The sequence below is a fragment of the Nansenia antarctica genome (assembly GCF_963989245.1).
Source record: "Nansenia antarctica genome assembly, chromosome: 7".
Taxonomy (NCBI): domain Eukaryota; kingdom Metazoa; phylum Chordata; class Actinopteri; order Argentiniformes; family Microstomatidae; genus Nansenia; species Nansenia antarctica.
The window spans coordinates 57430924-57443747 of NC_137677.1; the positions used below are offsets into that span (position 1 = coordinate 57430924).

Sequence of the window (12824 nt, forward strand, 5' to 3'; positions counted from 1 at the left end):
GGAGAGAGAGACAGAGAGAGAGAGACAGAGAGAGGGAGAAAACAGAGAATCAGTGTATCAGAGAGAGAGAGAGACGGATAAAAGCGAGAGACAGTGAGAGAGAGAGAAAAGTGAGAGAGCAAGAGAAACAAGAGAGAGGCAGTTAGAGAGAGAGAGAGAGAGAGAGAGAGAGAGAAAAGTGAGAGAGCAAGAGAAACAAGAGAGAGAGGCAGTTAGAGAGAGAGAGAGAGAGAGAGAGGGATAGAGCAGAGAGGATGATTCCAGTAAACAGTGGGGCCTGAATTGATGTGCACTGAGATGGAAGAGGAGAGAAACAAGAGGCTGCCATTTGAGATAAGCCACTGTGTCCCTCCTCAGATTTCTGTATGTTTGCACTGAATAATTTAAGGCCTACAGTACAGCTTGCGTCTGATAAAACAGCCAAATGACATCGATGTGGACCAGCGACAAAGAGATAGCCATGTGAGCACCACTATTGGCTGTTTGAGTCTCCCCGTGATAGCGCTCCGGAGCTCGTCAGCAATATCACATAAGAGGCTATTTCATAGATTGTTGCTGATTATTCTGTGCAATGTCGTCGATTAAAATCTCAGTTCAAAGCTGTTTGTTGTTTAGAGGGAGATGCTCTCGCGTGTTGCTGGAGGGCTCCGCCGGTCCTTAAGAGAATTGTAAGAACAGCGTGTGGGGGCTGAGTTCTGTAACCATGCAAACAGAACACTGCCTTTCACCCTTAATATTCGTTCGACTTTGAATCCATGCTATATATTGGTATCTGCCAGACGGAGAGAGAGAGCCTGTGGTCATTTTCTCTTCTCCCATGTCTTCTTTCTCAGAGAATACGTTTCCCTCCTGCTGAGGTACGATCAAACAACTGGAGCTGAATCTTTAAACAAGATGTCAGTGGTTTCTCCACTTAATTGTATGTGCAACCACTCCTCATGTTCCTCTCCTATCTCCTGTTCTACCGAGCAGCAGAGAGAAAGAACAGACTGTACTGTGACAGTGCATACTGTGGCTATGTGTGTTTAAGTCGAACACATTCCAGCGTGTTTCCATTGATCCTCCACAGGCCACGGCCATGCTCGCTCATTCCCCTCCGCGAGGACGAGGAAATGGAAGATTTAACTCAGCTGGTGTCGTAAAAGGGTTCCTTGAGGGAAGAGACGGGAAGCATATGCAGGGGAGAGGGCAGGATGTGTGTGTGTGTGTGTGTGTTTGTGTGTGTGCGTGTGTGTGTGTGTGTGCGTGCGTGTGTGTGTGCGTGTGTGCACCTATTTGTGTGTGCGCGTGTGTGTATGTGTGTGGGTGATAGAGACATAGAGAGAGAGAGGGTAAGGGAGAAAGAAAGTAAGGGTAAAAAAAAAAAACGAGTGAGAGAGAGAGAGAGAGAGAGAGGGAGAGAGATGTAGTGACAAGGAGAGATAGCGCCAGACTCCCAGATTGTGTGTTTGACCCCTCTGAGTACCTGTTACATGGAGATAAGGTAAAGAGGGTATTGTCTCTGGTCCTTAAGATACGCTCTGTAATTGGCTCATTTATCTGGGTGTGTTCAAGCCGGATTTACGCAGCGTAGCTTTCAGAGCTTAGCTGACCTCTCACTGACCCACGACCCTCTGGCAGTGTGACCTCTGACCCCCCAGGATAAGCAGATCAGTGGGTTAGAGTGAAGCTCCAGATCTCTCTATCCTTCAAAGACAGACTGACCGCAAGGCCTGGCCACAGTACGGAGGAGGAAGAGTTTTTTTTTGCCAAGCTTGACACTCACTGCCGGAACCTCTCTAAGTGCCTAACAGATACATTTTGTTCAAGGGCTCAGCTAAACAGCTATTTCACTTGGTTCCGCACAGAGTCTCTCCCTTTGTCCTCGTCTGTGGGCAGCAGCTTTCTGTCGTCTTGTTACAGGCTGCCAAACTCAATATGGATGCGGCCATGGAGTATGAACGCCTTAGGATTTAGCCACTGGTGACTGTGTGTGTGCATGTGTGTGTGTGTGTGTGTGTGTGTGTGTGTATGATTCTGAGTGTGTGTGTGTGTATGTGCAGCTTATGTATGTGTTTGGTACAACACAATGGGGAACATGTATGTGTTTATGTGTTTGGGTGCTTTTCTATGCGTATGATTGAGTAATTAGTGTTTGCATGTGTGTGTGAGCATATGTGAATATATATGGGGGATGATCAGATCAGATGAGAGAATGTTTACCACGCAGTACACTCTTGGCTGTAGTGGGATCAGGACCTTACATCCTGCCATTCTTAGGAGGATTGGGGGGAAGTCACAGTGGGAGGGACAGGGGGTCTGTGAGAATGTGTGTGTGTGTGTGTGTGTGTGCGTGCGTGCAGCAGTACATGCGTACATGCGCGTGTGTGTGTGTTATCTGCACCTGGTGCCTCCCTCGTTTGTTGGCTTGAAACCCGAACCAGACCCAACCAAGAGCATTCAAAACCAGCTAAAAGTCCGATTTAGGATGTATTTACATTCATATACGCATTCAATGATTTCCTTCATTCAATCTTTCATTCATGACTGTCAGAATAACATCCCTAGTGAGGGTCTGTGGGATGTGGAGTAAGAGTAATTAAACTAACACGTTTCCCCTCATTTCCTGTTTCGGCAGGGGCCATTTCCTGTGTCAAGCCACATATGAAAAAGCAAAGCAAACAAAAACATGCCCCCCTCACCCTTCTTAGCCCCTCCCCTGCTTAGCCCCTCACCCCTCCTCCTCCTCCTCCTCCTCCCATCTCTCCCCCCACAGTAAATATTATTCCCAGTGGACCTTCCTGTGTTTCATGGACACTGCCTCTGTATTGTGGCTCTATTTCTACCTATCACGCGGTATAACTTCACCGCCAGATAATATTTTGAGAAACAAAGAGTAAGAAGGTCAGCAAAATAAAACTATCTATCTTGCAAGGAGCGGATCCTGGCAACAGGAAGTCTCCTGTGCCTATACTGTGATTAGTAGTAGTGTTCATGTGTCATTTATTTATTTTTTAAATAGGTTGAAATGCATAATGCATTGATACTATACGGTATATTATCAGACCAAAAATGACAAGATAACCAAGGCTTCATCAAAAGATCCTCCTCACACTACATGATAAGTAGCTTGGGTAAGCAGTTTCTCGATGCAGCATAACGTGGTGGACATGAATGCCTTTTCCCACCAGTGCCTCCCTCTATCCTTGTTCTCGCTTTTCTGAAAGATGATTAGGATTTTTTTTGCCAACATCCTATATACAGGATTCTCATGGGGAATTCTTCAGGCTTCACTTGGACTGTTTCATTTTTTTGTTTTATTTCCTTGATTCTGGGGTTGGAATCCTGTGGGAGGGCCGGGAAATGTTTACAGATCCTGAAGCAGCAGCCGGAGATCAGCTCAGGGAGTCGTGAACAACAGAGCCTAACAACATCAGCCTAACACACAGGCCTAGGAGGTCTTTATGGAACATTATGGATTATCTACTGTCATCATCTGCTTAATTAAATGACCTTTTTTTTATCAGCATTGGCTACAGGGCTTATACATATTAAAACATGAATTGCATCTGTGCTATAATTTCCCTTTAATCAACAAGCTCATTTTAGCACTCTTATTGCCCTGTAAAAGGGCATGGGGGAGGGATATTACTGTAACACATTTAGCTGTGGTCATCTCATCTCACAGACATCCAGTTTATGGTCCGGTTGTTGCCAGACAGGACAGGGGCAGTGAACAATGAGGTTTGCGGGTCATATGAAGTCGCTGACACGGTCCTCCAGAGAGATAGCTGAGAATATGCAGCAGGCTAATTCATCACATTTCTGTTTATTTCTGGTGTGGGAGAGCTGATGAGGCAGTGTATAGTTTCTATATACACACACACACACAGACACACACACACACACACAGACACAGACACAGACACAGACACACACACACACACACAGACACAGACACAGACACAGACACAGACACAGACACAGACACAGACACAGACACAGACACAGACACAGACACAGACACAGACACACACTCACACTCACACTCACACTCACACTCACACTCACACTCACACACAGACACAGACACACACAGACACACACACACACACACACACACACACACACACACACACACACACACACTCTCACTGACACAACTCAGCCTTACAGTGCTAAATAAGGTTAGATAACGCTTACTCACTCCCTTTTCATATTCTGTACAAGAGCTGAACAAGCTTGTAATACTCTGAAATGTCTTACCCAATCACTGTTAACAATTCATTGTTTGGAGCCAGCACAAACGCGAAGTAGCTCTTCGCCTATATATAGGTGATCATCATAATCTCTCTCCTATGCTAAATACTTGTGAAATGTCTTCATATGCAGTCTATAAGCAAAGCAAATGTGGCCCTATTGGAAGAATGGGATTATAATAGCTCTGGCTTTACAGGAATGTCAAGTGGGAGGCTCATGCGTAAGCAACATCCGACGAGCCATGAGGGCCACTGCTCTACTAGTAGGAAGACGCCACAGTCAAGGAGACGTGCCGTCGGAGGAGGTCGTTGATGACGGTGTCCATTTCAATTAGGGGCATTAGCAATGACTGAGAAACCTGACAGCAAAATCTCCCTCTCACCAAGGGACGTTTACAGAATTGATATGCTGTATAAGGCCCTTTTCTTCAACATAATTGCTCCCTAATTAGCCATTAGTTATTCGATTACCCCTTTTAATCTGGAAGTCATGGGCATGGGTTTTGTAAATGGCGGCTCAGCCATTGACGAGTTAGTAACTGCCCTAATTAAGGAATATGCTTCTTGCACGGCCCCAGAGAGACAGTTTGGTTGAGACCATAGATATTCATGGGATGCTTTAATTTGCAATAAAAAAGCTCTGAATTGCCACCAAAGTGGAGAAAAAAACTGTGGTTATGTGGCTGTCACGCCGCACCTGCGCTCTCTAGCGTTCAACCGTATGCCTCAGTCTGCCATTATCCAGAGTAAGTCATTTACGCTCCGGCAGCAGGGAACCATTGTTAGGGTATATTACAAATGTTTTATATGGAGTTGAAACGTTTATAATGAGTCTGGGCTCTCGATGAAAGCGTGGTCAAAGGTGAGAAGTGTGACGAGAAAGAGCTCAATGAGGTGTTGCTTTGTGTCTCGTAGCCGCTGTTCGGGCGGTCGTAAATGTCACATTAGACACCAACAGACGTCAGGCCAGGCTGAGCAGATTCTACCATTTATTACACATATTACATTCTTAAATAAAAATGCTCCACTGAACAGTTCTTGCATAGATATCTTACAATACCAATTTAAAAAAGAATTATGAAACAGACCAGTAACAAAAATAAATTTTTCTTCTTCCTTAATAAAGAACATTACCATACTAACATCATATAATACAAATAATAATATTTTAAACACTTTGTACAGCAACAAAAAAAAGAAGGCAAAAAAAAGAACCCAAAGAGAAAAAGGAAAAGGAAGTGACCATGACAATGACAGGAGGAAGCGGAGGGAGTGAGGGAGAGGGTGGAGAGGTGGAGGGGAGGAGGTTGTGGGGGCGGCGGGAGGAGGGATAGGTGATGTCGTTGGCATTATTGGGCCCCAGTCACTGAACCGGTGACAGACGGTGACAGTTGACGATGGAGAAGGTGTCCCCCGTCTACATCACTGCACTGTCCCAGAGCAGGTGTGGATGGACTAGAGGCTGGACTACCGTGTGGAGGAGGGTCAGCCATAGTCATGGACCGACCGACCGACTGGGAGAAGCACCACTGGGATAGTTTAGCTCTGCAGCCTGAGGTGTGTTGTTGTGTTGTTGGCTGCGGCCTGCTGAGGATAGTTATTATAGGCTAGTCACACCTCCTAGTGCTGCCTGACCACCATGACTCTCCACCGACACAAGGGGTGAAGAGAATTAAGGTACTCTATTCCCCTGACTCACTTCCCTGCACTAGATGCGCGACATCTGAGTCCGATAGCCCCATAATCCTCTATACACCGGCCAGAGCATGCTTGGGCGCGAGATCTGTGCGGATGGATGGGGATTGGGTGAGGGGGACAGTGAGGGTGGGAGGTGGAGGGGTACGGAGACAGGGGGGGGGGAGAGATTTGTGGATCCCTTATTATACTGACACATCAAGTATGGACAAACACAGCAGATACAGACTCACCCCGGCATGCAAATGTACAACAAGAACCATGAGTTCAGCGGCCCAGAATGGGACCAATAAGTCGGCTGTTAATTATGACGGCTCGAAATAGCTTTTAAATAGCAATAAACAAAACCACCTCCACCATCAAAGCAACCGTCCTACAACGTTTAGACGCTATTGCCCATTTGATGATGGCGGCGGCGAGCGCATTAAACAAGTAATTTATGTTAATTGGCAAAAAAAAAGGACTCCCTAATTGGTCTCTTGGTTCTTGTGGTAAAGTGCATCGCAGAGTGTCACAACATGTTATGTGGATATTTGACAAGAGAGTGCTCCAACAGACTATGCTAGCAGTACACATGGAGTGTGCAATGTGAAATGGTATGCTTGCGAAGAAGAACAGTTACATTAAAGATGTGTGAGATGCCGGATGAGTCACTGAAGCACTGTTGCCTAGAAGTCTAGTGCACAAAACCCCTCCCTTCGAACGTCGACCTAGACTGTTGCTATTTGTTAAACCTTTATGAGCTCATAGAGATATGAGAGCGATTCACAAAGCTGCCAGAAGCCTCGCCACGGTAACTGCCCTGCTTCAGGGGGACGTGTGAGACTTCGAAATTTGGGAATGCTTAATAAAGGTGTAGGCTATAATGCAATCGTCCAGGGATGGTTTTGCAAACGTTGGTTTTGTTTTATACGGCCCCTACTTGGGTTCACTGCAGGCAACAGTTACCTAACATACAGTAGACTCCACCTCAGACATGACGTTTTGAAATATTAGACTCCACTGTACTATTTGCACTGTACTAAGAAGCTAATGGAACTAACTCTACATTAGAATTGGTAGGCTGCTAGTTGCCCCTGAACTGGGCAAACCTAAAGACCACATGTCTTTTTTACAACCGAATTTGTCCACCCGTATTTTACAACCGAGAACAACCATGAGAGTTCGGCCACATTGAACATCAGACAAGAGAGATTGTAATGTGGGGTTGGGTTGGGGTTTGGGGAGGGGGGGAAATAATGGTGTAATAGAGTGGGGCAGTAAAATATTCGTTCTTTTTATTCTCTCCCTCTCCCTCTCGTTTCATTCACAGCAGTTTACTTGCAAAACTGCAAATCTTTGGACAAAGTGGTAAGTGTGCATTCAGCGTTCCTGCAGTTGATAGTGCATGGATAACTGCTGTGGGATGGAGAGAGAAGGGAAAGAGAAAGGGGGAGGGAGGGAGGGAGAGAGGGCTATCAGAGTGGCACTTGTTGAGTGCGGAGGGGGGTGGGTTGGGGGTGTTGTTAATAGATATAAGGGACTGTCAGATTAATCATAATCTCATTTCAATCACTAATCCATGAGATAAAAAGTAGGGCTAATTTCATCAACATTTGGTTAATCCCTGGGGTAAACAATTTTTCTTCATCAAAAAATATCTCTTGAATTTTCAATCACTTTCTCAAATAAATATATATCATCTCTCTGGCTTTTTTTTTCTTTTTCCGATAAGCAAATGTACTCTTGTTTGTTCTGTGGCGGAGGCGAAGATTGCCCACTGGGTTCATTCATTCAGTACTGTGTGGACCCACTCACTAGTGTTCCCTGATGTTCCCTTTTTCTTCCCTAGACCTCTCAGTGTCTCCATGTCCAGAAGCCATCTCATTACCGGAGCCTTGACTGGAGAGACCAGAGGAGCCTCCTCCGAGGAGCCTGCAGTGCTCATGCTAATCAGAGCGGTGGGATGCTAGCAAGCACCTGGGAAATGGGAGCCACTGAATCTCCATGACAGCAAACAGAATGTTAACGGTTCGGGCAAGGGAAGAGGAGGGCCGATACTGTACTTTGGTGGGTATACCACAGGAATGAGATATGAGTGTTTTATTTGAAGTGAGGTTGAAATCTGTAAGTGTGCTGGGGATTTAAAAGTTGGGGTAAAGTTGGTGACTAAAACGGTGTGCTAGCTTTTTTTGCATGCTGCTTGTTAGCGGGCTGGCCCACACTGACCACTGTATCCGTTTGATAGAACCCATCATTCTGGCTATACTGCAGTGGAAGCTACTCACTCCTTTTGGTCAACACAGGCAACACCTCTGAACGGCTGTGAATGAGAAGTGAATATGAACATAAGAGTGCTGTGTTTTCATTTATTCTAACTCGTCAGAAGTGCCAATGAAGTGTGCGGCGCATGGTTTTTGAAGTTTATGTCTGCTTTACATCGTTTAGCTCCATGATCCCAAATGAAGGTGATCTCAGTGGTTTAAAAGGTAACATAAAAGGTTATAATAGAAGGTATAACCAAACAAAAAGGTTAGAATATAACCAAACAAAAGCATTGTCAGCCATTGCTAGATTGAAAACGTTCTTATGTAAAGTAAATTGATCAACCAACATACAGTACAATCTCAGTCTCCCACATTGTTTACACACACATGGCCACCAGTCTACAAGTAGTATCACAATGCTGAATCGCCACGTTCCCTCACAATGTGCCGTGCTGCTGGCTTGCATGGGGCCACACACAGACATACCAACCATCACAAACCTTGCAAAAAGTGCCACAAACCCCACATGATTGTACGTACTGTAAAAAGGGGTCGTTCAAAATTCCCCTGCAATTCTCAAATTTTGGCATGACTTTGCATCATCCACCGACCACAGAGAAAATAACCATTGTAGCTTTAAAACAAAACCCTACAACAAAGAAGTCCAACTCAAAGTGAAGCAAAACACAAGATCACCGTAATCTCTTGTTTTACATCGTCTTTTTCCGTAGAGAGACTAGTTTAGTGTTTTTTGTAGAGAAAGAGCTGCTGCCAATAGGCGTCATATGGAGGCGGCCCCCCAGATGTGTTGTCTGGGCGAGACCCTGCCCGTGGCTCTAGGGCAGTTTCCGCGCTGGAGGTTTTTGGTATCGATTGTTCTGAGCTGTACCGTCCCCCTGAGGGCTGCTCTGGGATCATCTAGTAGAGTCTGGCATGGCTGATGCATGTTACTGCAGAGCCGGTGATGGCATCTTTACCCCCCCCCCCCTCCTCCCCCCGCCTCCGATCTCACTACAGCGGCCATTAAAGCCGTTGTGAAGAAGCCAGGGTGTTACTATGTATGTTAGAGAGGGGATATTGGTTGTGATAGTGGTGGTTTATGCCCTGATTGCAAGGCAATGTAGGACTTCATATACCCGGGGCAGAAGTAAAATATGGTCCCATGCTTTCGAAGCTGATTGTTAACATACAGAAAGAGCCTAGGCCCAATTTATGGCGATTGTTTGAACATGAGAATGAGCTCATTTTCCCACTTCAAAGCTGTTACCTCCAGCGTAATAAGATCTTCTTCTACAAAACAACAATTGCTAAAATCCTACTGTGAAACAGAACAAATAATTTCCGGGAAGCGAACTGTGTGTGTGTGAGCGAGGCTGCCATGCAGTGTTTTGTTTTCCAACTCTGTTCATTAACTCGATCATTATTTTCTAGGTTTTTTTAAAGTCTTATCTCAAAGAGGAGCCATGAGCAAAAAAACGATTCTGTGTGTGCGCGCGGGTTTGTCTGTGTGTGTCTGTGTGTGTCTGTGTATGTGTGTGTGCCTGTTCTGTGTGTGAGAGAGACAGAATAGTTTTTTTGTGTATTATTTTTTTATGAAGTATTTTTATGACGTTTTTTTCCTTTGTATTCTTTTTTTCAGATTTTTTTTTGTCTGTATGAAAAAAGCACAGATAACATTGAAAAAAGTCAGTGCAGACAATGGATACGAAACAGGCAAGTTCCTCTGGGCTGGTGTGGCCATGTCCTTTCTGCTCCTGACATTATTGCCAGGGACGTCTAGTCTGTGGTTTCACGTCCAGTCAGTCTACCAGCGTCTTAGTCTCCCAATCAGAGGTGCGGTCATAGTAGACAACCTCCTCCAAAGCCCCCCTTCCGTCTCTACTAGAAAGATGGAGAGTTCCATGGTAATGTTCCAGAATCCACACAAAGCAAAAAAAGAACATTTCCAGTTTTCTGGCCCTGGCATGGTACGCCTGATGCCACGAAGGTCAGGCCAAGGTTTGTTTTCAGCTGGATCGCATTGGGAGAAGAACAGAATGAAAAACAGAAGGCCTTCTCTTTCATTTCAGGCCAACAATACAAATCCTTTTCTTTCAGAGTTCATGTTATTTCTTTTTGTTTTTCCATCTCCTTCGCTGTCAGTGCTAGATAGCAGCTACTGAGTTTAGTCTGTGCATACGGGATAGGGTTTGTTTGGTCTCCCATCGAGCCATATGTGCACATTCTTCCTCGTTTGTACTCAAAATGTTTCTAGTTTTTTATTTTTTTCATTCAGTGAATTTTTAAGACATTTCAGCCGAGAGAAAACAAACCGCCGTTCTTAATAATCAATAATTGTCTTTAAAAAACAAAGGCAAGAAAGTGTCGCTGCGCATTTGTTAGTTTGCCTGTGAGGTGTCAGGCGTGAAGGTGATAGAGAGAAGAGCGCCCCCCTAGAGGAGAGCCTGAGAAGTTCAGCATGGTTAGCCCCTGGGTCACAGGATTCACTCACAGGAAGTGTCAGACCCTGCGACCAGAGATAGAGACAGGGGAGCCCCGCTGTTGGCCACCACTCGTTCCATTGGTCTCTCGCTCTCGCTAGTTTTGGCATTGTTGTTCATTTCACACAGTAGCTTGCTGAGGTTGGACATACTGTAGCTGCAGTTTGTGGTTTTTCTGATACGTTCCGCAAGAGACAAACAGAATTGCGGGAGGGAGGGAGGGAGGGAGGAAAAACAGCACACCAGGATACAATGGAGAATAGTTGATCCAAAAGCCATTGTTGTTACTGCAAGTCATTGACGATTGGCATATCAAGGTTAAGCAGGTTATTCTGGGTGAAACCTATCCTCTTCCCGACTCGGTCGGTCATAGTTTGATAATGTACAGGAAAGAAACAGACGACAGAGGAGCCTTAACAGGGTCAGCGTGTAGGTTTGGCAGTGTCTGAAGTCCAAGCCCCCGCCTGGTAAACGGCATGGCTAATCGGAGGATGACAATAAAAGGGAGGGTTGTAGACTGTTGGTGAAGTGTGATGTCATGAAAGTGTGAATAAAAAACAACAACAAGCTCCTCCTCCTCTCTTTCACTCCGACCCGACCGTGCATCCGTCTGTCCGTCCGTTTGTTCGTTCGTCGTGGCGTCCAGCGTGTCAGCCCCCAGAATGCTTTGCTCTCCTGGTGTCAGGTGTCAGCTGCGGGGGGGGGGCAGCCTCTGGACGGCACGAGCCAAAGCTGTGGTTGGTGGTTCGTCTCCATCCTGCTCTACTTCTCTCCTTCTGTCTCTCCTTCTCTCTCTCTCTTCTTCTTCTTCCTCACTCGCTCTCCTCCTCCCTCTCCCTTAGATGTGCCTCTTCATGTGCAGGGCCAAGTGGTCTGACCTGGAGAAACACCTGGATGGAGAGAGAGAGAGAGAGAGACAGAGAGGCCGTTAAAGGGGATGGGGTGACTGCACATCAATTGGAGCAGATAAGACAGCCTATGGATTAATAATTGAAAGACTGAATGCTCAAGTTGTGCATCAACGACTAGTCTTTGCCTTTAGCATGATACCCCTATTCAGAACACAGTGTTCCAGCCCAGGTCTAACATCATACACCTCAGAATGATATTGTACATATTATGTATTATGCTTTATATTGGTGGGAAGGCTGCCGCTAGAACAAACTGTGGTGATGAATACAAAGTGACTAACAACACTCCCAAAACATGTAAATGAAACACAGATGCAGTGATTTAATAAACAGTGCTAAGTAAGCCTGAGCCGAGATCAGCAGCTCGTGTAGGTGTGAGGTAACCAGAGCTCTGTAGCTCGCTAGCAGATGGAGAACTTCAGACATGAGTTGTTGGGGACCCAGAAAAAAAACATTTGCTCCCCCCCCAAAAAACCGGAATAATAAATTAGGTCTCACTTCATTTTCTCACATTAGCGAGCGCATGAGCGCTACAAACCGGAGACATGCCAATTCAGCAGGAGCGATCCTGCTCTCCCCTTTATTAAGAGAACGAGCGATAATTCTCCTAAACGCAGCCACAAATCAAGGCGTGGACTTGTAGATTTCGCGATTTATACCACTGCTAGAGGAGAAATACTATCGCAGAAGAGCCAAGCCCCTTATTAGTAATGCAGCATTTGAGTCATGGATCTGAGGTGGGAACAGCCCACAGGCTTCTTTTTGGTGCTAATCGATTGAGCTCACTGGGTTACCGCTACTGGTGGGAGCGATAAATAACACACGGCGTGGAGAATATATGCGATTGAAATGCCACATGTACTTTACTTTTATGGGACTGTAAGGATTATTGTATTACACTCGTGCATGCAATAAAATGAATCACAACTCATATGAATAAAGCAACGGAAAACAAAATGTGCGAGAAGTAAAATGAGGAATTAAAAATTCAATTTGCCAACGGCTGTATCCATTATTAATTGGTCCAGAGCAGAATGTAAATCGTGCAGAGGTTACTCTCCCAGACAAGGCCTGACTAAGACAGGCTATTTCTCCAACCAGACTGACTCTGGCAGAGACGGTGTGTTTTGGTGGGAGAAAAAAAACGCTGGAGTCAGTTACAGAGAGAGAAATGTGTCACTCTATCTCCCTTCATGTGACCACACTCCCTGACTAGCCATCTTAAAGGGAGAGCGTACCAGATGCAGGTAGCTA

The 12824-nt window shown here is 45.5% G+C and overlaps 1 protein-coding gene across 1 annotated transcript in view; it reads right to left on the minus strand.

Moving 5' to 3' along the window:
- Positions 1–11497: 11497 nt before the first annotated feature.
- Positions 11498–12824, minus strand: part of LOC308161716 (Krueppel-like factor 7) — a gene marked incomplete at both ends in the record, with an annotated part of 34100 nt that continues 32773 nt past the window's right edge. The window contains one exon of the mRNA XM_080535777.1: positions 11498–11549. Within this exon, the coding sequence (XP_080391903.1) occupies positions 11498–11549 (52 nt within the window). The remainder of the gene's footprint in view (positions 11550–12824) is intronic.